The 26,995-nt window shown below is 40.5% G+C and overlaps 1 protein-coding gene across 2 annotated transcripts in view; it reads right to left on the minus strand.

The window, feature by feature from the left end:
* Positions 1–25,786, minus strand: part of ENPP3 (ectonucleotide pyrophosphatase/phosphodiesterase 3) — a 73,975-nt gene extending 48,189 nt beyond the window's left edge. The window contains exons 1-6 of one of the 2 annotated variants that reach the window (XM_034765645.1): positions 25,541–25,786; positions 13,130–13,208; positions 9,986–10,108; positions 7,975–8,100; positions 4,850–4,910; positions 798–895 (exon numbers count right to left, since the gene is read on the minus strand). In XM_034765645.1, coding sequence (XP_034621536.1) covers positions 798–895; positions 4,850–4,910; positions 7,975–8,100; positions 9,986–10,108; positions 13,130–13,208; positions 25,541–25,657 — 604 coding nt within the window. In that variant the 5' untranslated portion in view covers positions 25,658–25,786. The remainder of the gene's footprint in view (positions 1–797; positions 896–4,849; positions 4,911–7,974; positions 8,101–9,985; positions 10,109–13,129; positions 13,209–25,540) is intronic. The other variant, XM_034765644.1, reaches the window with a different exon arrangement.
* Positions 25,787–26,995: the final 1,209 nt, after the last annotated feature.

Raw genomic sequence — 26,995 nt, forward strand, 5'->3', positions numbered from 1 at the left:
TTTCAGGATGGTGGCTGAACTAATTAAGTGACTCAGCATATTAAAGTTCATATTTCAGTTTAGGGGGGAGAAATAGCTCAGTGGTTTGAGCATTGGCCTGCTAAACCCAGGGTTCTGAGCTCAATCCTTGAGGGGGCCACTTAGGAATCTAGGGCAAAATCAGTACTTGGTCCTGCTAGTCCTGCTAGTGAAGGCAGGGGGCTGGACTCAATAACCTTTCAAGGTCCCTTCCAGTTCTAGGAGATAGGATATCTTTATTTATTGACATTTAATAAATTTGAGTGCAGTAATTCATAATATTTGATGTACATTAAAATACGTAGCTGTCTACGAATAGAACAAAATTCCAGACTCAAAAAGTCTCTTTGTGTGACATTTCACTGTTACACAATTCATTGCTCTTTAGTATTATGATATAATTTAATATGACAATAAGTGATGATCCTTTGGAAATTATATTACAATTTACAGTAATTTAATAAAATGGAGGATAGAAAATGTATTAAAACTTTCACTGGAACTTTTTCAGCTTCAAACTTTATTTGAATGAATGTTTCACAATATTTATTAAAATAAAATTTGAGGCTGCAAGCCAATATTGGTGGCCACTGGTCAATAGGTGACCACAATGAACTCTAACTTCCAGGTTAATCCTGAGCAAACCACTGATGAGAGAACTACTATGAGATATTCCTCTAGTTGACCAAGGAGTACATATATAAAGTGGTGGAAGACAGAACTGAAGAAATGGCCAACAGGTTCTGTTTTTAATTGTCACTGCTTTCTTGGTAACTTACTGAGTTTTTCGATATTCGGCAGTAAAGAACTCCATGTTTGTAAATATTCTGCTCTAAAACCATCCATCGAAAAAAGGATAAGTGGTGGCAAATCAAACCTGCAAATAAGTGGGAGTTTGTCATCAGAAAGGAGTTTTAGTCACAGTCTGGAGAATGCATAGTGATGTCAATAGTGTCAACCCGGAAGCAGAAGTGCCAAATACTTTTTTTTACAAGTTTATAATCCTTTATAATAATAATAATTATTCAAAAGGCAAAGGAATAAAAGGAAGATTATTTACATTAGCTTTCAAAAGTGAGCTATGAAACAGTTGCAGGGGTACAAGAATAGGAACACTAAGTATACTTAGAATTTAGGAAAAGTAACTTATTGGTTTTTATTTTAAAACAAATTATAAATATAAACATATAGATGATGGGCTAAATTAGCTGCAAGATACTGCTTATGCCAGGATCTGAATTTTGTCTTTTGTGTCTCAATATATCCTGAAATCCTCTTCCACCGTGTCCACACAGGTGGTTTGAACATTCTAACAATCACCCATTAGGTAGGGTGATCAGATAGAAAGTGTGAAAAATCGGGATGGGGGTGGAGGATAATAGGTGCCTATATTAAAAAAAGCCCCAAATATCGGGACTGGGCCTATAAAATTGGGACATCTGGTCACCCTACCCTTAGGAAACTTTGCCTATCTGGCCTGCACCTTGGGGAATGAAGTTTTATTGTGAGGGCAGGCAGGTTTGTGCTAACTCTCTCCTGATTTCCTTTCTGAGACGGTTAATAAGAGTCCAAGTTCTTCCCACACCAAATCCTTCCACCACCACCACTGAGCGGGAGCACACTTTCTCAATATCCAACTGAGCTTGATCGGTATTACCAGGAGAATTTAGCCTTTAATAACATGCTATTCTGCAACATCTAATATAAATAATCAAGGCTAAAATCCTTAGCTCTGAGAGACTTAATCAAATATAGTAGGTGTGATGGTAGGTAGAAAAAAAATTAAATTGTTGTTATGGTAAACTCTTGCCAGGAGAAAACAGCCGTAGCAATAAATCTCTGCGGTTGGCTAGGAATTGACCATTTTTCTACCACATACAATCCCACAGGAAAAAACACATTAGTAAATGTTAAGTAATAAACATTATAAAACTCTGTTTTTTAATAATACAGAGCTGACAAAGGGTATGTTTACACTACCCGCCGGATCGGTGGGCAGCGATCGATCCAGCGGGGGTCGATTTATCGTGTCTAGTCTAGACGCGATAAATCGACCCCTGAGTGCTCTCCCATCGACTCCTGTACTCCACCGCCGCGAGAGGCACAGGCGGAGTCGATGGGGGAGCGGCAACAGTCTACTCACCGCAGTGAAGACACCACGGTGAATAGGTCTAAGTACGTCGACTTCAGCTACGTTATTCACGTAGTTGAAGTTGTGCAACTTAGATCAATTCCTCCCCCACCCCCCCAGTGTAGACCAGGCCAAAGGTAGTATCCAATGCTTTCAGTCCTGTTATTCAGCCATGTTTGCTAAACATCATTATATATTTTAGTTTCCTTAGAAACATTTATACCTGGAAATGATATAGAGAACGCACTTTTGGCTAAATTAGGGATCGTATACATGTATACAAAAAATTGAATTAAAAATCCTTATGAAGGAACATCATGCTCCATACATAGGCCCTCTCCACACTGAGTCAGAACTGTACTAACCACAATGCTTTGTTATGTACAGTTATTGCTAGCAGGGTTTTAACATCGCTACTCTGTTTAATGCTGAGAGCGATTAACTGTTTTCACTTTTGGGAATGGCCTATAGGCCTATTTGCTAGCATGCATCTCAGTAAAAGCACCCTTTCCATGCCAATAAGAAAACCTGCTAGCAGCAGCCACATTTCAAAAAAGGTTGCTGGTGGCACATTCCTGATCACAACCTGAATCCAAACAGGGTCTTAAACAGCACTGTGACTTTAGGAAATACAACATTTAAAAAGGTACTCACCTCCCTGTATCCTATGAATCTGTGCTTGAAACTGGGCAGGTTGTTTGTTAATCTAAAAAAATATATTTTCATACTCTATGCACAGAATTCTTGCATGGAGAAATCCTTGTACTTTGGGATGAGACTATATTATTAAAAGTGATCCTAGTTATAAATGCAGCTAAAGTTATTTGCAAATACATAATATAACAGTTCACTTGTCCAGTCTATGTTTGTAAAGAAACCAGGTATTATACTTTAAAGACCACCTTTTAAGGTGGTTTTCTACCCAGCCTCCCCATATGCATCAGCAATATTCCGTATATATAGAAATAGCTGCATACCTGCTTCATAATTCTTCATGATTTTTTAAAGTGTTTATATGTTTCCATCCCTTTCTTTCTCCCCCTCCCTTTTCCAACTCCTCTCAACTGACCTTTCTCCCCAAAGCTACTTCAAGTAAAAATTCCTGACTATGGTAAGAAATGGCCTTCAGAAATCTGAATAGTTGCTTTCTGCAGAGCTGCTGACAAAAAGAAATCACCTCCAAGTAATTGCTTTAAAGTAGCACAGAGAGAGATAACAATGATATGTGATGAACTATGAACGATTCAGCTATGAAAAAAATACCAGGGTTTTTTTCTGAGAAGTAGATGTACATATCATTCCTGGTTTTCATAAACAGCTGAACTTTTATGTGGAATTGAGCTCATGTATTCTATTCTAAAGTGTGTTGTGATAGATTGGCATGATGTTCCGAAATACAACCCTTTAATTAAAAAAAAAGTGTATGCTGGTTGAGCAGAAAAGCTGGCCAAGTCCAAAGTATTATACTCTCTGCCTGCCTCATCAGCTGAATTCTAGGGAACAGGATTCAAGGCCTTCCAGAAGAATCAATGTAATATAGCACTGACATGAGACAGATAGATTATCCATCCCAGGGGAGTACTACATTATATTATTTAGTAGGATTGGTATTACAGTAGCATTTAGGGACTCCAGTCATGGACAGGACTCTGCTGCACTAGGCACTGTACCGATGCATAACAAAAACTCCCTGCCCTGGAAAGCAGACATACTACATAAAAGATGACAGAAAAAGAGAAGGATCCAATAGACAAGGGGAACACAAGGGAACAACGAGGAACTGGTCAGCATCAGTGTATATACCTTTCTATACTTTTCTCATTGTATAGAGAAAATATACTAATATTCCATCCCTTTTCTATCAGCCACTTCCTTCTAGGCTAAGAGCTTTCCATGTTAATTAATTATTAATAATAATTAAATATAAGTGAGACAGCAGAGGAGAAAAGAAAAAGGGGGCTACTGCTAAGAATGTCCTCTGAAACCTGCTAAAAACTGAAATTACTAAAAAAGAAAAAGAAGAGCGAGCTGTGCATAATATATGCTGATAGCTTGGATGAAGGTATTATCAGCATGAGTTTGCGATAACCTGTGGATAACTCCTGACTTCATCACTTGTGAGTGTTGTGACCGCCCCATACTCTGGATGTCACTTCCACATATGAGTTGTCAGTTTGTGTGTATTTTATATATATATATATATATATATATATATATATATATACACACACACACACACACACACACACACCAGTGTGGTCACTTAATAGCATTTGTTATATGTGGGCATCTTGATGGTTCTGACATTGTGTGTGTGTGTGTATATATATATACTCCATAATATCAGAACCATCAAGATGCCCACATATAACAAATGCTATTAAGTGACCACATGGTTGTATCCCTTGCCCTGTGCTCTTCCAATTGCCTGTTGATGTCACTCACGTGTTGTCTAAAGTTTAAACTGTGCACTCTCCAAGGAAGCAATCTTTTTCAAATGCTACAAAACAACTAATGCAATTTTAGGCATTGTATAAATAAGAATTATTTCTTATTACAGGCTTCCCAAAATTTGTGCACTTTGTTATTTCTGATTGTTATAACATTTTTCTCCATCAGAAAAGATTCAGTTACAATGTTTAAAAGAAAAATGCAAAAAAAATTCCATTCGCAGACTGATAAGTGAACAAATCATCCTACCCTTCTGGGCACTGAGAAGTGTTGAGTGACGGGCATGCTTCTTTCACCCAAGGCGTTTCACCTGAAAAGCACAAAAGGTGTCACTGCAGCACTGTAGAAAAGTAAATATAGAACACAAAGCAGTTTCCTTTCCAACCCCTGTGATTTTCTGAAACTCTGCTTAATGCTCAGAAACATTTATCATATGCTAATGATCCAATAGAGTCTCTTTAGAAAAACAAAAGAGTCATGAGAGAGGCAAGAAGGACAAACCAAAGAGGAAAGGAATAATAGAAAGAACTGATGGGGCAGAAAAAGCAGTGAATTTTTTTTAAATAAGTCTTCTCCCTCCCACAGAAAAGCCATCCTACTAAGGATCCAAAGGCAGGCAGAAACAATAACCATTTTCACAGTGACCTTCATTGTGAATTATTAAAGCCAACAATTATATATCTAAATAAAAAGTGAAAATTGAATACAGCCATGAGAAGGGGTGAGAACAGGTTCTGGTATTTTGATTACAACTTTGAAATAGTTTTTTTGATTGCTTCCCACCTCACAATTTCAAAGAAGTCCACTTATAGATGCAGGGTGGTATAGAATCTATAGATCCTTTATACTCTCTGACATCATAGTCATGAAGTATGGTTTGTTTTGCCAGTGGCATTTTTGCTATATCCATTAACAAATTTGCATACAGAACACACAAAGAAGGTTGGAGACAGGTTCTTTGGGTTGGAGTCTACATTGGATTGTTCCTATAGAAATGCTAAAGTATCTATAACAGAGGTGGGCAAACTACGCCCATGGGCCACATCCAACCCACGGGTCCCTCTTGCCTGGTCCCTGAGCTCCTGGCCCGGGAGGTTAGCCTCCGGCTCCTTCCCCGCTGTTCCCCTTCCCCCGCAGCCTCACCTTGCCGCGCTGCCGGCACAATGCTCTGGACGGCAGGATTGCCAGCTCCTGGGGCAGCACAGCTGCAGAGCCCGGCCTGACCCGGTGCTCTGAGCTGCGCGGTTGTGTGGCTGGCTCCAGCTGGGCAGCGCGGCTGTAGCACCACCAGCCACCAGTGCTCCAGGCAGCAAGGTAAGGGGGCAGGCAGCAAGGGGGGTTGGATAGAGGGCAGGGGAGTTCAGGGGTGTGGTCAGGGGGTGGAGTGATCAGAGGGCGGGGAACAGCGGGGTTGAATGGGGGCAGGGGTCCCGGGGGGGCAGTCAGGAAGGAGGGGGGGTTGGATGGGGCGGCGGGAGGCAGTCAGGGGCAGGAGTTCCGGGGGCAGTCAGGGGACAGGGAGAAGGAGTGGTTGGATGGGGGAGGGTCCCGGGGGGGGGGCGGGCAGGAAGGAGAGGAGGGGTTGGATGGGGTGGCGGGGAGCAGTCGGGGCAGAGATTCTGGGGGCAGTCAGGGGACAGGAAGCAGGGGTGTGTGGATGGGGCAGGGGTCCTGGAGGGCCGTCAGGGAACAGCAGGGTTTGGATGGAGCAGGAGTCCTGAGGAGGGGATGGATGGGGGCGGGGGCCAGACCTCCATTAAATTTCTGAAATCTGATGCGGCCCTCAGGCCAAAAAGTTTGCCCGCCTCTGATCTATAACAACATGCCACAATGTTCTCATTAAAGTACCATGTAACTCCAGGCACCTATTTTGTGCATTGTTTGAAATAGCAATGGACTATAATTAAACTCTCAGATCCAAACGCCCCTAAACGTCATTGGTTTTGGGAATCCAAACCTGAATCTGAGTCCACATTTAATGTTTGAACCCAATATATATGAGTCAAATGAAAATCTCAGATCTGAACATCCTTATGAAAATTTCAAACCCAACAGCCATGAATTTTAGGTTCGGAGGTGTGGGGGTCTTTAAATCAGGATCCAAAATCTGTGGCTCGGATCCATCTCTAATCTAGGAGTTTAATCAATCTTACACAATTAAAATCAGATTCTATATTTAAGTTAAATTTCTTTTTCCATCTGTGTATTTTGGACTGCTGAAGATTTAAGGGAGGGAGGTGCTTTTAACTGAAATACTGAAGCAGTGTCGTGTATTTCTGCACCACAAAGTGCCCAGGATGCAATGGAGTTCATGACACTGCTCTAAAAGTCCACTTTAAATGCTGTCTTTGTGTGTGGGAGAGTCTGATATCACCCGCCAGTGGCTGACCCACAAAGAAGTAAGGAGAACTACTGCTATTATCTGTTAAGGAAGATCTTCTTTAGGACAAGTGGCAGAGCAAGGGCACCGGAAAAGGGGGGCCAAGAAGCCATGACCCCACCACTTTTAAAAGGCATAGTCCTCCCACTTTTTACCTACTTTAAGGGTGAGTGTCAGGGGGAGAGGGCAAAAAGGAATGAGTCTGGGCAGGGCATGGGGGAAGAGACGGAGCAAGGACAGGGCCTCGGGGGGAGGGGCAGAGCAGGGGACAGGGCCCTGGTTTGGGCGCCACTGGTCCCCCCACTTCTAGGGAGCTTCCAGCACTCCTGGGCAGAGACCCATGTTTTCAGAAATAAAGGACTAAGGGTTCTAGCCCCACTTCTCAGGTGCATGTGTGATTTACCCAGTAATTCTATCTGCTATCTTCAGCTCGTGGACTCATCTTACACTCCCTAAAGAAACAGTGCTTGATATATAGGGTCTAGTGTCTTAAACAATGTTAAAATTAATTTTAAAATGTGCTTATAATGAAAAAGTTACATTAGGGATGGTTGTGACATGTTTTTTAGATTTCACACAGTTCAGAGCAGGGACTGTGCCTTCTTCCATTTTGGGAAAGCACATTTTGGGTGCTACTGCAATAATAATATCTTTCGTGTTTCTTAGGATTTAATTTTACTCATACTACATTCCTCTCCAGCAATCACCTTCCTTCTCACAAACCTAAATATCAGCTGTTTCACCACAAAGCAGCCACTCTCCCAGTGTCTCAGGCACTCAAACACATTTACAGCTACGAGAAACCTAAACTTGTTCAAATAAAAGCTGTAGAAATTCAATTAGGCACCAGAAGGGTTTTATCAGAGTTGCTAACAATTATGAAGCCCCATATGTTTATTTTATATGTATTTCATGTATATTCACTTGGGTAGCTTCCTGTAAATATCCCTATAATATAGCAAATAACACTTTTAAATATTAATTTTTGGTTTACCTTTGCAAATACTTTTGTAGTCTACACAGCAGTCTTTTTTCTCCAGGCAGTCTTCAGAACAAGAACAGTGGCTTCCAGTTATCCGTGTCTCACCACAACGGAGTTTAGTGCATGTCCATATCTGAGCTGAAAAATTATTAATTGGTTGTTGTGATAGAATTCACCCCTGTGTTCATGCCCTACACACTACTGTAATAATATTTGTACAAAGTATGCCTTGTAAGGCATCATTTGAAAACTCATAATTTGCGGTCAGTATTGTCCTGGTAAAATATGTGTGGCAACATTGTAGTTGAAGTTATAAGATTCCCCTGTATGGTATTCTTAACACATATTCCAATCCCCACAGCCTTGCCCAAACAGAAGTTGGCAAACAGGTCTGGCCTAAACAAAGGAATGTGTGCTCTGCTTAATTTGCATTTAAGCAGTAAAGAGAGTCATCAACCAGGAAGGGAAGACAAAGGAAGTTGAAACAAGTGAAAAAATCATCAGGGAACATCCTTCCACATAGACATTATATCCCCTGGTTCCAGGTGTAAATGTTTTTCAAGAGGGGGACTGAAACTATAAAAAGGAGGGACAAACATCCCAAGGCACGCCTCTCTCTCTCTCTCTCTCTCTCCCGGCCCATTGCATTCACTGCACCTGAAGAGACAAAGGAAGCAGTTGTTGGACTCTGTATGAGGGGTTCTTACCTAAAGAGTTTGGTGTGTAAGACTGCTAAAAGTATATGGTGCGAAACTGTGATTGAATGTAATATAGCTTGTTAAGTTAGGCACCAGAAGGGTTTTATCTTTATTTTTCTTGTAGCCATTTCTGACTTTTATGCCTCATTACTTATACTCGTTTAAAATCTCTCTCTTTGTAGTTAATAAACTTGTTTTACTGTTTTATCTAACCCAGTGTATTCAAGCTGAAGTTGCTGGGCAATTCCATTTGGGACAACAAGTTGTGTGCATATATGTTCCCTTCAAGGAATAATGGACTTAGCATATTTGTACTGTCCAGGACAGGGCTGGGCAGTATACAACATGCATTTAGGAGGGAAGATCTAGGGCTGGAGGTGTGTTGGGATCACCCTGCAATATAACCAAGGCTGGTAAGAGCCAAGATGTGGCTGGTTGGCTGCAGCACACACAGAGACATAGCTGGAAGTGACTTTCATGCTGGAGGCTGTCTGTGAGCAGACCAGGTTGGAGGCTGCACCAGCAAGATATTGTAAAGGGCACCCCAGGTTACAGGGCAGGGGTGACATAGCTACTCATTATCCCGGATTGTACCCTTGGTATGTCACAGTTGTGTTTTCGTATGAAATAAAAAACACAATTCAGTTCAGAGCACTGAATGTATATATCTGTGGTGAAATCAGCAGGACCGACACGCCCATTGACACTATTGGGAGCAGATTTGAATCAATAGTCTCTGAGGGAAGAGAAAGAATAGCAAGGAACAAATGTTGCGTGACTCCCAGCAGATGGCAAACAGACCGAAGAATGAAGGAACTTCTACATGTTACAAAACAGTAGTGAGAGAGAGAGAGAGAGAGAGAGAGAGAGAGCAGAACAGGAGAGATGGATTCCAAGAAGCTGTCACGGGAACAGTTAGAGTGAATGGACAGAGAAAGGAACATGCAGGGAAAAGACATTAGATGTGATATAGTAGCAGACAAGTCTGCTAGAGAACTTTGTAGCCCACGGATCCAATTCATCCCTCCAACATACCATTGTGTGCTGCATACTATTCAGAACACAGGGTACTGGGGGCATTCATTAATCCACTCACTTCTGAGAGGGAGGTAGCAACATGCATTCAACATACATACGACAGCCCCAGAATTCACCACGTGCCATAACAAGTCTCTAAAAAACAAAAGATGGCCGGGAGACTTTTTTGCATCTGTACTTGTGGCAGAATAAGCAAACATAGCACATTTCTCATTTCCCCTCACCCTCCCTCCAGAAAAATTAATAAAAAGACTAGGCTAACAAATCTCACATTTATGGGAACGTACTTGGTTCCAGGCAGGTACCCTCATAATCCCAGCAGCAGTTTTGAAGCTCTTTACAGCCACCATCACACTGGCAGCCCTGCCCCTTTTTATTAAATGGCTCATTACATCTGTTTCTGCAGCTGACTGTAAAGAGAACAAAAAATGGTTTTAGCACTAAAGTTATTCCAATCCTTAAGAATACAACAATTAAATAGGACATGGCCAGGAGCCTAGAGTCAGAATGTTCTGAATAATTGTCAAAAACTATTTCCCGAAACACTTGTCAACACATTTAGTAAAATTAATAATATGAGCTTATTTCCATTAAAGTTGGGTGACGTCCACACAAAACTCTGTGTGTGTGTGTAAAATTAGGATAATTATAAAAATAATATGAATATTATGAAGAATAATGACACGGGGAAAAGATATGAAATTCAGACTAGGTAAACAGTCCTTGTAAACAAAATTGAAAGTAAAAATATATTGTAGACTATTAATTTTAAAGTTATATAAAGAGATACAGTCATATATGTTCACAAAAAACTTTGTGTCAAAACAGCTGTCTCAGGGTATGCTGAGTCTCAGGGTATGTCTACACTACACAGTTAATCTGGGTTTTTCTGGTTTTAGCCCAAACCCCCTACCATCCACATAGAAAAATCTCTGACCCACGTTTGGAGGTGCTTTAAGCCCAGCTTGTTTACCCAGCTGAGGGGTATGGGTTAGAGCCCAGGTTGGGTTCTACTCTAATTTGGGCTGGCACCCGCCCCACTGTAAAATGTTAACAGTCCTCCATTGCCCTTCCCACAATTCTCCCTGAAGGACAAACAAGCTCTCCCACAAGTGACTGAGAAAGACTCCTAGAGTTTCTCATTACAAAGAACCATGGCATGTGCCCCCAGACACACATGGACAAGTGCAGAAACAGTTAGGACATAGTAATGCAAATATGGCTTTGCTGTGGTGGTGCTCACACCCAGACTGGACTAACCTGAATGCCAGTCACCCAGGTTAACTGTGCACTGTAGATATAGCCTAACTCAGGAGCAGTGTAATTCTGTTTTTCTATTTGAAATGCAAGCTTTCATACTCCTCACAATATTAAATTCCTTTTTATTATTTGTTTAGAGAATACATAATAGAAAAATAGAATATTCAGGTGCAGAGGTCTAATTATATTTTTCAAAAACTTGAGATATTGCAGAATTATTATGGGAGCTATCATGAAATTTACTTTGAATACTTAAGTTTATCCAATAGGATCAAAGCCATTATCACAAGATTTAATATCTCTGATTTTGTATTGCAACTGCTCGCTGTTGTGTTACTATTTCATAAGCTAGGCCAGTCATAATGAAAGTACTAAGAGTAAAAGGGCTTGATTCATAATTGCCCTGCAGCTTGCAGTCAAATACACCAGGGCAAAGTGGTTATAAAATATTGTATTCTGATCTGCTAACATTTTACACCACTTTGCATTAATTTTGTACAGGCGTAATTGATTTCACAGGGGGGAAAGCAATGGAGAATCAGGCTCTACGTGTCAATAAATGTTACATGGCAAGTTGACAATACATCATATTATTTGGTTAAGAGTCACTGAAGAGTAACTACAGTTCATCATCATAGTTACAAAGAATATCACAAGACGCTAGAAGAAGGAAACAAGCAAGAAAAATAATGAGTGGGGGAGAGTAGGGAAACAAGTTTAACACATTAACATAGGTGCCGTAAGAATGAGGAAAAAAACATTTCATCATCATTCTGTGGCTGCACAGATAGAATTGTTTTAAACGAAGCTATCCAATTGTTGACATTGCACTGAGCTGGTTGGGACATTTTTGACAAAATAAAATTTCATCAAAGTAAGTTGTTTTGTCAAAGCCAAAATGTTTTATGGAGGCATAATGGTTTCAGCAAAGTTTTTGTTTGAAAGGGCTTTTTTTGGGTCAAGAATTCTCCAGTCACTTCTGACAAGAGAGAGACTGAATTGAAAAGCTCAGGCTGAAAACAGATGTTTCAATGCATTTCCATTTCGCAAAAGCATTCAAAAAGTTTTGATTTTGTTCCAGTGCAGAATGAAAACAAATTTTGAAACTTCAAGAACTGCCATGAAATGGAATTGTTGTCCTCCAGACAACTCTCCATTGCATTCTAACTAGACTAGTTCTTATTATTAATTAGAGCTGATAAAAAATCAGAATTTCCATCACATGGGAAATTCGGACATTTCAATATGTTTTTGTATAGAATCAGGATGAAAAGTCTAAATAGCAAATTTTCTCATGGAATGGAAAGTTCAGACAAATGTCAGTTGGGAGCTGCTGTATACTTATTTGGCCCATCACCCTCAGCTCTTAACCCAGACTATCTCTCATAATGCAGCATGATTATGTGACTCACATACTGCACAGCATCATCAGCTAGAGGGGAGAGTGTGGTCCATTGTGGGACCTCTAGTCTATCCAGGGAGCCTGGCAACTGGAGGATAGTGGGGGCATGAGGCATCCAAACTACATCTCCTGTGATGCACTGCTGCAGTTCAGGTGAATACAGATTAATGTCAAACTGACGAAAAATGAAGTGTTTCAGTTTGGTTCAACAGATTGAATTGTTTCTATTTGAGATCGCCCAACCTGAAACCAAATATTTTGTTTTGATTTTCCTGACAAAAAAAATAAAAAATTCCCCATGATTTTGCAGAATTTTCATTTTGTCAAAAAATGCCCAACCAGTTCTAATATTAAGCACTTCAAAGATGCTGAATATACTTAATAAGTGGGGCACAAAAAGCATCAAGTACTATTATGTATGAAGTTTGTCATTTTGCAGTAATAATTTGCAACTGTGGAGTACCTTCTATTGCAACTTATTTTACAAACATTATTTAATTAAGCCTCCCCATCCTTGTGAGGCAGGTATTATCACCCCTATTTTACAGATGGGGAACTGAGGCACAGCCATTAAGGCCACATTTTTTAAAGCTGTCCACCAATTTTTTTGGGGGGGCCTCCTTTTTATGTTGCCCACCCTGAGAAACCTAGGACCTAATTGTCACAAGTGTTGAATATCCACAGTTTATTTTTAGTGAAATCCTCTGTTTAAATGCTTTGCTGGATGGAAGCATAAATTAATATTATACTGAAAATATTGTAAACGTACCTTGTACTTGGTCTTCATGTTTTAGTCCTAGTCCCAAGCCTAGTCCAAGTGATATAACCACCAAAGAGACTAAAAGAATCTGTCACAAAAAAGTCATATACTGTGAGGTATTTCATTTGCAGGTGACACAAAAATTGGGGGAGTGGTAAATAATGAAGAGGACGGGTCACTGATTCAGAGTGATCTGGATCGCTTGGTAAACTGGGCACAAGCAAACAATATGCATTTTAATATGGCAAAATGTAAGTGTTATAGCCCATAGAGCTAGCTTAGCCTTTTATTTTACTCAGCAGTAACACAAGGAACCTACAGACCTGTATCCTATGTAAGGTATTATCTTAAGTAAGTAGGAACAAAGAATGTACTTACAGAATGGGGGACTTTATGCTGGGAAGTAGTGACTCTGAAAAGATTAGGGGGTTGTGATGGATAATCAGCTGAACATGACCTCACAGTGCAATGCTGTGGCCAAAGGAGCTAATGCAATCTTGGGTTCCATAAACAGGAAACTCTCAAGTAGGCGTAGAGAGGTTACTATACTTCTGTATTTGGCATGTGTGCCCTGTATTGGAATATTGTGTCCAGTTCTGGTGCCCACAATTCAAGAAGGATGTGTGAGGGATTGGGGGTCTCAGAGCCAGTCCCACAGCTCCCCACGCAGTGCTCAAACCATGGCTACCACCTGGAACCTGTGGAGAGAGGGGCTGATGGAGCTTTAGCTCACCGAGAGCATCACTCACAAAACTCCTGACTGGGGGAAACGTCCAGCCCCACTGATTGCCTCAAACACACTACTTAAGCCAAAAGGAAGCACAGGAAGGTGTCTGAGTAGCTATATGAATTTTTGGCTGGCTGCTATTGTGGACCCTGCCTACTCACCTGATTTCTGAGCCCTGCCTTCCAGCCGGTTCCTGCATCCCAGCTATGCCAACCCCGCTTTTCTCAGATCCCTGTCTGCTCCCAGTTCCTGCTTTCCCACCTCACTCCAGGACCTTGCTCCTACACCCTACCCCTGACTCAGACTCCAGCTCTGACCTTTGTCTTGACACATGACTCTGTATCCAGCTCTGCCCCCAGCACTGATTCCTAGCTTCCAACTCTAACCATTAGGCATGACCGCCCACACCCCAGTACTTATACAATGTTGATAAACTGGAGAGGGTTCAGAGAAGAGCCACATGAATGATTAAAGGATTAGAAAACGTGCCTTATAGTGATAGATTCAAAGAGCTCAATCTATTTGAAAAGTCATGGAAGATGGGAGAGATTCCAGAAGACTGGAAAATGGCACCATATTTGCCCATCTATAAAAAGGGAAATAAGGACAACCTGGGGAATTACAGACCTGTCAGCTTAACTTCTGTATCTGGAAAGATAATGGAGCCAATTAAGCAATCAATTTGCAAAGATCTAGAAGATAATAATGTAATAAGTAACAGACAGCATGGATTTGTCAAGAACAAATCATGTCAAACCAACCTGTTAGCTTTCTTTGACAGGGTAATAAGCTTTGTGGATAGGGGGGAAGTGGTAGATGTGGTATATCCAGACTTTAGTAAAGCTTTTGATACTGTCTTGCATGACCTTCTCATAAACAAACTAGGGAAATGCAACCTAGATGGAGCTACTATAACATGGATGCAAAACTGGTTGGAAAACCATTCCCAGAGAGTAGTTATCAATGGTTCACAGTCATGCTGGGAGGGCAACGAGTTGGGTGCCACAGGGATCCATTCTGGGTCCAGTTCTGTTCAATATCTTCATCAATTATTTAGATAATGGCATACAGAGTACACTCATAAAGTTTGAGGACAATACCAAGCTGGGAGGGGGTTGCAAGTACTTTGGAGGATAGGATTAAAATTCAAAATGATCTGGACAAACTGGATAAATGATCTGAAATAAATAGATAAAATTCAATAAGGACAAATGTGAAGTACTCCATTTAGGAAGGAACACTCAGTTGCACACATACTAAATGGGAAATGACTGCCTAGGAAGGAGTACCGCGGAAAGGGATCTGGGGGTCATAGTGGACCACAAGCTAAATATGAGTCAACTGTGTAACACTGTTGCAAAAAAAGTGAACATCATTCTGGGATGTATTAGCAGGAGTGTTGTAAGCAAGACATGAGAAGTAATTCTTCTGCTTTACTTTGCACTGATTAGGGCCTCAACTGGAGTATTGTGTCCAGTTCTGGATGCCACGTTTCAGGAAAGATATGGACAAACTGGAGAAAGTCCAGAGAAGAGCAACAAAAATGATTAAAGGTCTAGAAAACATGACCTATAAGGGAAGATTGAAAAAATTGGGTTTATTTAGTCTGGGAAAGAGAAGACTGAGAGGGGACATAACAGTTTTCAAGTACATAAAAGGTTGTTACTAGGAGGAGGGAGAAGAATTGTTCTTCTTAACCTCTGAGGATAGGACAAGAAGCAATGGGCTTAAATTGCAGCAAGGGAGGTTGAGGTTGGACATTGGGAAAAACTTCCTAACTGTCAGTGTGGTTAAGCACTGGAATAAATTGCCCAAGGAGGTTGTGGAATCTCCATCATTGGAGATTTTTAAGAGCAGGTTACACAAACACCTGTTAGGAATGGCCTAGATAATAATTGGTCCTGTCATTAGTGCAAGGGACCAGACTAGATGACCTCTTGAGGTCCCTTCCAGTCCTATGATTCTATGATTTAGCTTAACAAAAAGAAGGTTGAAGGGTGATTTGATTACAGTCTATAAATACCTACATGGGAAACAAATATTTAATAATGGGCTTCAATCTAGTAGAGAAAGATATAACAGGACCCAATGGCTGGAAGTTAAAACTAGAGAAATTCATACAGGAAATTAAGAGTACATTTTTAACAGTGACAGCAATTAACCATTGATGCAAATTATCAAGGGTGATGGTGGATTCTCCATCACTGACACATTTTAAAGCACGACTGGATGTTCTTCTAAAAGATATGCTCTAGGAATTATTTTGGGTTCTATGGCCTGGGTTATACAGACTAGATGATCACAATGGTCCCTTCTGGCCTTGGAATCTTTGAACTTTATCACATATGCTGTCCATCAGTAGTATCTATGAATGCTAACAAATGAAAAAATTGGGGCGATCCTGAGCTGAGAGGTGTGAGAGAGAGTCTGTAGTTGTAGGCATAAAAGTAAAATTTGTGATGTGCTGCTTATATTTTAGCAAGAAGCTACCACAAAAATGTCTCCCCTTTAACTAGTGAGTAATCCCACGTAGTAAGCAGGGATGTATTTGCTTGCAGAGGTGGGAGGGACTGGTGAATCTATGAATTTGCTTTCCACTTAAAACAAAAAAGCTTCCTCATAACTAAGGAGGGAGGCAGCACTTGATAAAATACTTATGTTAAGCACATTTGCCTTGAAGTGATTACACTTTGATCTTAAGAAGTACACATATATTGATAATGTAGCATGCAGTTCACCTTGCGTAATTTGAAAAAGTTGTACTTTAATCATGTCTCTTAGCATAGGTAAAAGATTTTAAACCATGATCAAATTTAAAAAATCACTATTTTCCTCAATACCAAAATACTATTCTCTCAGCCATCATCTCTAGAACCCAAGTTCTCCCCTCCCTTCCTTGAAACAGCTGGGGGGGGGGGGGAGAAGATACGCCTCAAAGCTTTCCCAGTGGGTCCTCAACATAAGGCTCAGGGGAACCAAGGATGGCAATAAATTCCAGAGTCTAGGAGACCTCACTTAGAATGCCCTGCCACCAATCCCCTAATAAAACCAAGGGGACTAACAGCTCAAACTAATTGCAACTATAGAAAAAAAAAAGATACAGTCCGAAAAGTAGACAGGAGTAGGGACAAAACCTCTTAAAGATTTCTAGATGATTATTAATTATTGTTATTTGTATTATCATAGTGCCTAAGAGCCCCAGTCATAGACCAAGACCCCATTGTGCTAAGCGCTGTACAAACATGTAAGTTTCAACTGGCAATCATTTGATAATGAGTACTTATAATGAAACACAGATGTTCTCTACATGCCCCATATGGGAAATCCCAATTAATAAGCAGGCAACTACTTTCTCTCCCAGAAGCAATTTCCTGATGTAGCCCTACACAGGACATATTGTAGTAATCCATTCCCCAGATCATCAAATGCATGGATAACACTGGTGAGGTCTGCTCTGCAACCGTAAGAAAAGGCCACCAGAAACTTATTGCCAAGTACATAGGATGGAAAGCACTCTTGGCAACTTCTGCTATCAGAATACCCAGCAGCTGCTCTGGCTCTAACAAGGTCTCCAGGTTGTTAGTCTGTGTAATAATGGTAGGTATGCTCAGGATGTCAATAACATTTCCACCATTTCCTCAGTTATCATCACCAACATCTTATATAGATGCATCCTCAGTCAGCAAGTTCTTATCCTTATACCAAGATCTGTTAAACAGGGGGCATGCCACATCGGCCAGATCATAGGAGATGGATCTATCACGCTGAGTGGAGGAGTGGATTTAAGAACAAGGGCTGAGAGGGCAAATAAACTGGGGAGGCCCAATGGTAGGCATCAGCATGTGATTTAGGGGTTAGAGAGGGCCTAGAGAGGCCTGTAGGTGTTTGGTAAGCAAGAGGAGCAGACTCAGGGCAGCTAAAGATACATCCTGGTTGACAGTCACAAGTGAGAAGCTACAGATCCCTTCCCTCAGCCTAATCTGCAATCAGGACACACAGTCTCCTTACCCACCTGAAGAAGGGCCATAATGCAGACCTGTTAAGTCTCCCATTTTCTCCAGGAGACTATTTCAGGTCCCCTTCCCAGGCTCCTGAGCTGGAAACTTCATCTCTCAAAGTAATAAGGAGACTCAATAGGAAATAGTGGTTAGAGCATCTCACTTTACACCCTTCCCCCAGTAACAGACTGCAGCAACTTAGCTGAGAATGACCATAGAGACTAGGAGCCAGATGAAGAAACTAAGGAGAATGCTCATGCCTGATATGACACAAACAAATGAGCCCTCTCTGGCTTCTGTTCCTCCCCCTCCCAGCTGTGGCCCTTTCCCCACCTACATCTGCCCTAACACCCCACAGCAGAGTTCATCTAGGAGGCTCCTTTCCAGCCTCAACTGCTGCCAAGTTCCACGTAATCAGGTTCAAAGGGGTAGCTGCTGAGTCTCTCCATCCACTCTCCAGCTCCATGCTCCTGCCTTTGCAAGCTCGCCTGAGCTAATGGTAGCAGTTCCTTCTTTCTCTACCTCTCCTTATTTCAAGATGCTGGGGACCACTGCTGGGTTAAGGGAAGTAGGCGCTTCTCTAGCACCGCAGGAGGAAAAATGTCCAAAGGAGGAATTGAAGAAAGAAGGGTGGCAAGAGAGAAGTGGATAGAAAATAATTTCCCAAAGGGGAATTTAAAGCCTTCATCAGAGGCTTCATCATCTCTTATGCCACACAGGAGTAATCAAACACCTTAAATTGCGAAAGAGTTGTGCCTATGGATACAACATCTGGCAAGGCATGACTGAAGTTATGGAATGAAAGACTATGCGCAGTCGGATGCACTGAAATAGATCTGGAACCCCAGGAGGACCTTCCCGGGAGGGCCGACACAGACTGGTCAACGTGGTGATGCCTGAACCACCTGTGCAAGCAAATCGGTAGATCAAAGACTAATATGATCAAATGGGGCGACTCTAATGACATGAATCTATGTGAGTGCAGTGGGTTGCAGACCATGGAGCACCCACTGGTTTGCTGACTCTTTGGGGAGACCTATATGAAGGAGGACCTCGCTGCAGCAACGGAAAAGACCATCACTTTTGCACAGTTCTGGAAAATCATCTAGTTTGTGACAAGGACTTGAGAATAAAAAGCTGCCACCTTTAAAAAGAAATGGAGAGAACATAGAATTGATACCCATTTGAAGGAAATTAAGGCCTTGGATGTAGATTATGCTTCTGCCCCTCCCCAGAGAAGCTCAGAACCCTCAGCAATCTAAGATACAAAATCAACAAACTTTTGTCCCAAAAGGTTGAATTTGCTTTATTCTGTTTAAAGCAAAACTACTGGAAATCTGGCAAAAGAGCTGGCAAGCTGTTTGCATACAGACTTAAGCAAAAGGCTAACAGAAATAAGATTGCTGCTATTCACGATAGTAGCAATAAATAATCTACAACACAGTTAGATATTAATAAACAATGTCAACAGTTTTATTCAAAACTATATTTAGCTGAAGAAGGACTCTGTAATGATGCCCTAGATCACTTTTATAGTGGATTGTCTCTGCCATAGATCTCTGACTCTCAGAAGAAACTTTTAGATGCTCCTCTAGAAATTGTGGCTATAAAAGAAATGAAGGTTGGAATGACTCCTGACAGGTTCCCAACTGAATTTTACAAAAAGTTCTGTGAAACTTTAACACCTAGATGATTGAATATGTTCAATGAGGCCAAGACTGAGCAAATTTTCCCACCTACTCTAAGAGAAGCTGTAATTTCAGTTATTCCTAAACCTGGGAAAGACTTTGGACTAAGTAGAAATTACAGGCCAATTTCTTTAATCAATTGTGGCACTAAGATTTTCATTAAAGCTCGATATGCAACTGGACAAAGTCCTCTCTCACATTATACAGATAGATCAGGTAGGCTTCCTTCATAATAGACATAGTTCAGATAATTTGCATCACCTGATTGATATTATCAGTATGCTGAGAGATTCCAAAGAACCCTTAGCTGTCATTTCTTTCGCTGCCAAAAAGGCCTTTGAGCACATAGCCTGGGACTATCTTTTTCATGTGTTAGCAAAATTTAGTTTTGGTAAACAATGTATAGTTTGGATTAAGCTTTTATGCTCTATCACAGTTTTCAGGGTAGTTACCAATGGTACTATTTCTGCCCCATGTCCATTATTGAGAGGTAAATGGCAGGGCTGCCCCCTTTCTCCTCCTCTGTTCAATTTAACTTTAGAACCCATAGCTATTGCCACCAAAGCAATTCAACACATTCATGGCATCAAGGTGGTCAAACAGATGCTCTATGCAGATGATGCTCTTGTAGATGTATCTAAGCCTAAGGTTACGGTTCCTAATCTTCGAGCCACTATTAATACATTTGGACTCCTCTCTGGATAGAAAATTAATTGAGCTAAATCAAAATCTTAGTCATTAACAAATATGCCCACAAAGGCCTTTTCTCAAATTGAGATTTCCAATGACAGTCCTCTTATATGAAATATTTAGGAATACTGATTCTCAATAATATTCAGGACATCCCTAACATAAATATAGAACCAATTATTGCACAAGTGGCTAACAATTATGGAGATGGAGTTCATTAACCCTCCGTTTGTGGGGTAAATTTAATATAATGAAGATGAATGTCCTTCCTAGAATTTTGTATGTCCTGAGAGGTCTCCCTATTTCTATTCCTCAAACTTACTTTAAGAAATTCAATAGTATTTTCAGAACGTTCCTTTAGGGCACAGGTAAGAAACCTAGACTGGCTCTGAACAAATTACAGCTTCCCCTTTCTCTGTGAGGATTTTGTCTTCCCAGCTTGGAAAATTATCTTATCTCCCTTTATTGAGCCAGGCATCTTTCTGGCTATTAAATATGACCACAGGGACACCACTTTGGGTTCATATTGAATGAGAACTGGTATATCTTCTCCCCCTTTCAGGCATGGTAGGGTTAAATTATTATAGATTTGATGGCTCCAGAGCTCTCACAATAACGGTTGTGAGGCAAGCTTGGTCAAACATGGCTGGAAAATTCTGCTTGCATCCATTTTTCCACGCAGAGGCAGTCCTATGAAGCAAACCTATCACTAAAATGTGTGGCAAAACCTTGATGTAGAGGGATTAGATGGACAGAGGAATTATGACTGTGTCACAGCTAATTGACAATGATAAATTAAACCATTTATAGATCTTCAGCAATAATTTGCCTTGACCTGCTGTCGGGGTTCCTTCCCTACTCTGAACTCTGGGGTACAGATGTAGGGACATGCATGAAAGACCCCCAAGCTTATATTCCACCAATTTAGGTTAAAAACTTCTCCAAGGCACAAATTCTTCCTTACCCTTGGATGGTATTGCTGCCACCACCAAGTGAGTTAGATAAAGATTCAGGAAAAGGACCACTTGGAGTTCCTGTTTCCCTAAAATATTCCCCCAAGCCACTTCACCCCCTTTCCTGGGGAGGCTTGAGAATAATATACCAACCAAATAGGTAACCAAGGTGAGCACAGACCAGACCCTTGGGTTTTTAGGACACTAAAAACCCAATCAGATTCTTAAAAAACAGAACTTTATTATAAAGAAAAAAGTAAAAGAAGCACCACTGTAAAATCAGAATGGAAAGAAATTTTACAGGGTAATAAGATTCAAAACACAGAGGATTCCCCTCTAGGCAAAACTTTAAAGTTACAAAAACACAGGAATAAACCTCCCTCTTAGCACAGGGACAATTCACAAGCTAAAACAAAAGATAATCTAACACATTTCCTTCCTATTACTTACAATTTGTAATCTTAGTTGCTTAGTTCACGTATAGCTTTGGGAGATGTATTTTCCCTGCCCTGATTCCTCGCTGACCCAGAGAGAACACAAAGAGAGATGAAACAAAAAACCCTCCCCAACAGATTTGAAAGTATCTTCTCCCCTTATTGGTCCTTTGGTCAGGTGCCAACCAGGTTATTTGAGCTTCTTAATCCTTTACAGGCAAAGGAGGGATTTTATGCTACCCTTAGCTGTATGTTCATGACACCTGGAAATATCTCCAGTTAAAGCATTTACTTATGAATGTATTTGGACTGGATGCATCAGGAGCTCCAGAACCTCCAGAACTTTTATTATTTTGGAGGAAACTTCCTGGAGTCATTTGGCCAGTGAGATACTTTGATGATTTTCTGGCCCAAAAAACTCTGCCAAAGATTGATAACTTGAGAGTTGCTTGGAATAGAAATTTGAATACACAACTATCTCCAACGCAGTGAAATACAATTGTTCCTAACGTTAAAAAGCAACTATAGCTCTGAGACTATGGCTTATTCACCAAAAGACACTTTTTCGAATATGCTGATCCCCACATAGACTAATGGTCAGGGCCATCCCTAGCTATTCTGGGGCCCAACGCAGCCCTCTCCCTCCATGGGGGGAGGCAAGCCTCCACAGGGGGTGGGGCTGGCTTGGGAGACAGGGGGGAACTGCCCCCCAGCACTCACCGGCAGCATGGCTGGGGCCGGGTCACTGCATTTCCCGCCGCTGATGAGAGCAGGGGCGGGAAGGGGCAGGGTAGGGGCAGAGCAGGGTGGGGGATTTGGGGAAGGGGTGGAGTGGGGCAGGGCTGGGGCAGAGCAGGCGTGGAAAGAGGTGGGGCTGGGACAGAGGGCATAGGGAAGAAGCGGGGCAGGGGCTGGAGCAGCACGCGGCTGCACAGAGCACCAGGAAATTTGGTGGTGCCCTACGCAGCTGCATACTTTGCATATGGGTAGGGATGTCCCTGCTAATGGTAATGGGCCTCATAAATGCTGACTGCTGTTGGAAATAATGAGGAGTCCAGTGGCACCTTAAAGACTAACAGATTTATTTGGGCATAAGCTTTCGTGGGTAAAAAACACTTCTTCAGATGCTGTTGGAAATGTAGCTCCTTGGTACTATATTAATTCGTATGTTGTGGGAGTGCCCTTGTATCAAGAATTTCTGGTATGAAGTGGATCAAAGAGCCAATCTGATATTGGATGCTAAATTACAGCTCTCCCCCTTACATTTTATTCTTAGATACATTCCTAATAGGTCGCCATTACCTGGTAACAAGGCAGCATGGTTCCAATAAGCAGCTTTGGTTACTAAAAAATTAATCTTGCAAAAATGGAAAAGTCAATCCCCATCAAATATTGGCTGTGTGTGATGTGACTGACCTTCCACAGAAAGGGAATGCCCAAAAAATTCCAAGCAATTTGGGCTGACTTGTTAGGGGTCTATGATTAACATTCACCCTGGAGATATGTATGTGTCGCTTCCCTTCCCCTCCCTTTATCCTAACCTTCTTTATTTACTTTGTGTATTATGATGAATCTGGTATTTTTGGAATATTTGTTGTATTTGGAAAAATGAATAAAAATTAAAAATACAATATATGCAAACGAGATAATGCATATTCATCAACATAAAAATGTTTACATAAACCCCCTAGATTTCTGAACATTCAGCCTTAAAATATACAAATAGTGTGGTCCCTCCAGCTCATAATGACACAATACACACAAGTCTCAGCGTGGACTGGTAGGAATAAGAAGCCAAAGAAATATTTTTGGAGCAGCCATAAAACTGAACAAAAGCCCTTATTAATGTATCAGAACTATCCACAAACATTGATGAATGAAGTATAGGTATGGTTGAATTCTCCTGAACCATGATTTTTTTGATAGACAGTAATTTGAAGAGCTTTGTAATCTTGTGGAATGAGCAGAATTACTAGATACTAGGGCTGTCAAACAATTAATCATGATTAATCGTGAGATTATAAACAAATATTCGCGATTAATTGCAGTTTTAATCGCACTGTTAAACAATAATAGAATGTCATTTCTTTAAATATTTATGGATGTTTTCTACATTTGCAAATATATTGATTTCAATTACAACACGGAATACGAAGTGTACAGTGCTCACTTTTATATTATTATTTTTATTACAAATATTTGCATTGAGAAAAAGATAAACGAAAGAAATTTCAATTCAACTCAGACAAGTACTGTAGTGTACTCTTTATCGTGAAAATACAACTTAAAAATGTATAATTATTTTTTTATATAACTGCACTCAAAAATAAAACAATGTAAAACTTTAGAGTCTACAAGTCCACTCAGTCCTACTTCTTGTTCAGCCAATCGCTAAGACAAACAAGATTGTTTATATTTATGGGAGATAAAGCTGCCCGGTTCTTATTTACAATGTCATCTGACAATGAGAACAGGCATTTGTTATAGCCAGCATTGCAAAGTAAATTGGTATTCTATTATTGTCTAACAGTGTGATTTAAACTGAGATTAATTGTGATTAATTTTTAAAATTTAATTAATTTGTTTTGAGTTAATCGCTTCAGTTAACTGTGATTAATTGACAGGCCCACTAGATACCTAACTATACAATCTCACTCTACTACTTCAAGTCCCTCATGTATCTCATCTTTTCCAGCTAACCCTCCACTCCCAATTACTCTCCCTCGTAATCTTTTTATTTTGCTCACAGAACAGTCTAAAACATATATTTTATGTTCAAAAATAAAATAAAAAGGCTTTGGGGGACCTTAGTTCTATTTGTCTTCTAGGTTTTTAATATTTTTACTATCTCCTTTAATAAAGTGAATGGGAAATGTCAGTTTTGGATTGAGTTTATACAGTCCTCACAGATTACATGGTTAAATAGGGTTTGGTTTGGCCTATTTAAACTGGTTCTGTTTGTTAGATTGATACTAAGTGGTGTTGAATTGCTCTCTGTGGCACTACCTAATGCCATTCAGACTTTTCTGCATGGCTACGTTTTCATTAGTACTGAAGTTTCCAGTTTCATAGATTCCTTCCCACCCACCTTTAGAAGTGAGTTTCTTGACTTTTTTGGTTACAGAGAAAAGCTTGAAAAAGTACACTGAGCATAACACAAGGCTCAAAAAAAAAAAGAAGAGAAAACAAATAAGAGCCCCAAATTTATATTTACAAGCCAATCTCATTAGGGAGAAGGGGGTATTGACCCCCTAATACCATAATATTTTGGGGTGGCGATATTATCTGCATCTTTACTCTTTGTACTTTTTCCTGTACTTTGGTGCAAGGGCATTATTCACCAGTTACTTGTCTGTGTTTTCTAATTTGCTAATGAAATATCTGAACACACACAGAGACCAAAAATAAAATAAAATAAAAATCACAGCTCCCTTAGCCATGAAAGCAAGAAGCTAACTTTTCTCATTTTAAACAAATACGTAACATATAAAGCGCTAAATACATTTTAATAGGCTCTTAGGGTAATACAACAAACATAATAATGTTGCAATAAAAGTGAGGAGGTGAATGCACACGCTTATTTATTCTGTGTTACAGTTCATTGAAGCCTGAAGCTTTTGTTTTTGCTATGCAAATAAAGAACTGTTAGTGTACTTCAGTAAAGCATAAAGTGCAGTTTTATAGTGATAACAGAATAGTCTGACATTGTTGAGGCTGCCTGACCAATACTGTAAAATTCAGAGTCCTGCCAGAGAAGTTCATGCATCTGTCCTGTAGAATTGCCATCCCATTAGGTGTAGACTGGACAAGTTTATATAGTTAAATTAAGCATGGTGAAACGTCTCTCTAACAAATATCAAGTTTATAATGCAATAAGAATAACATTCAGAATTCTGAAAGTCTGAAAGAAACAGAACAGTCACTACTTACGCCACAGAGTATTTTGTATTTCAGGAGTGTTTTTTTCTTAACAATTTCCTCTGTTTGTAAACCCATTAACTCCATCTGGCTGCTTTGATGTGCATTTGTTTCTTTGTCAGATAACATTTTGCTGTGAGTCGTATCGTCTGATATTGCTATAGTCCTTTATCTCCTTTTTCAGCTCAGCTACAGCGAACATTACATCTTGGCATGTACTGAACACGTGGCACTGTGGTTTCAGGATTTTAATGAGATCAGAGTCCCTGAATCATAGGGCTGCAGTAAGTCACAATAACAGGGAAACATACTGAGCAGGGTCAAAGTGTGAGAAGCATGATCAAGGTCACAGTTTTGGTTGTGGTCAGTACATGTAGGGTTTTTTGTGTTTGTCATTTAAGATAGGAGAGTACTTGAAAATCAGAGTTTAGGATTAATTTGTGAGCAAACAGTAAAGCAATCAAATAAAAAAGAACACAAGTGAAATTCAAATACTTGATTAAAAGCCTCTCTTCAGTTCAGCATGTCATTCATTATCCTCAAAGTTATATAAAAAGCATTAAGCCAAATCCATTGTCATATAAGTGGATTTTTATCTTGGATTCTATACCATATCTTTTTCCATGTTTCCATTGTGTTTTGAAGTCCTTTCTCTTTCTTCTGTATCAATCCTGCCTTAAAATTCAATTTTTCCATGAAGCCTTCCAGTTAAAATTAATCAGTAATAGAATAGATATTTAGTTTAAAAAAACACACCAGTATTGCCAATTCTAACCATTCCCAAATGATAAGCAAGACAACAAAAATAATTAAATTGACTTAAAAATCATGAGGCCGAGCCCTGGTGCTAGGGGCGCTGCAAGGCTGCAGTGAGGTAGCCCCTCACTTTCAACTACAGTACCCTTTCCATGCCCTCTGGCCTCAGCTCCACCGATTCAGTGCTGGGGCATACAGCCCTAAGGGGGCCAAGAACGGCATGGTGTAATCTTTCAGGAAGAAGCCCCACCGGTGCAGTTGAAAAAGAGAGCAGGTAGCCCCTAAACATAGTAAGGTGACCTGCCACCCCAAGTCCCCTGTAATTCAAACACTGCGCTCTCCTCCCTTTTTCCTTCCCCTTTTCTCTCTTACACCTTCCTCTGGGCCCCCCCATGCAGCTCCTCAAGCACTTCAGCATGCAGGGGCAAAGTGCAGTTTGGCCTGGACCGCTCCTCCTCCTCCTCTTCCTTCTGGCTTCTAGCACTAAATTCCATAGCACTTCTGTTCATCCCTACGTCCAGTTAGCCGAAAGTTTCAGATATCCCCCTGGCCCTTGTACAAAGAGGAGTGTACTGTAGTTGTCAGGGTGCAGAAGTTATCTTACTGGACTACTTGCAAGCATTTTAGGAGCAACACAAAACAGTAAAGCTCAAAAGATGGTCTACTATGATGGATACAGAATGATGCTGGTGCATGGTAAGGCAAGCGCCA

Source organism: Trachemys scripta, chromosome 3, assembly GCF_013100865.1.
Source record: "Trachemys scripta elegans isolate TJP31775 chromosome 3, CAS_Tse_1.0, whole genome shotgun sequence".
NCBI classification, from domain to species: Eukaryota; Metazoa; Chordata; order Testudines; family Emydidae; genus Trachemys; species Trachemys scripta.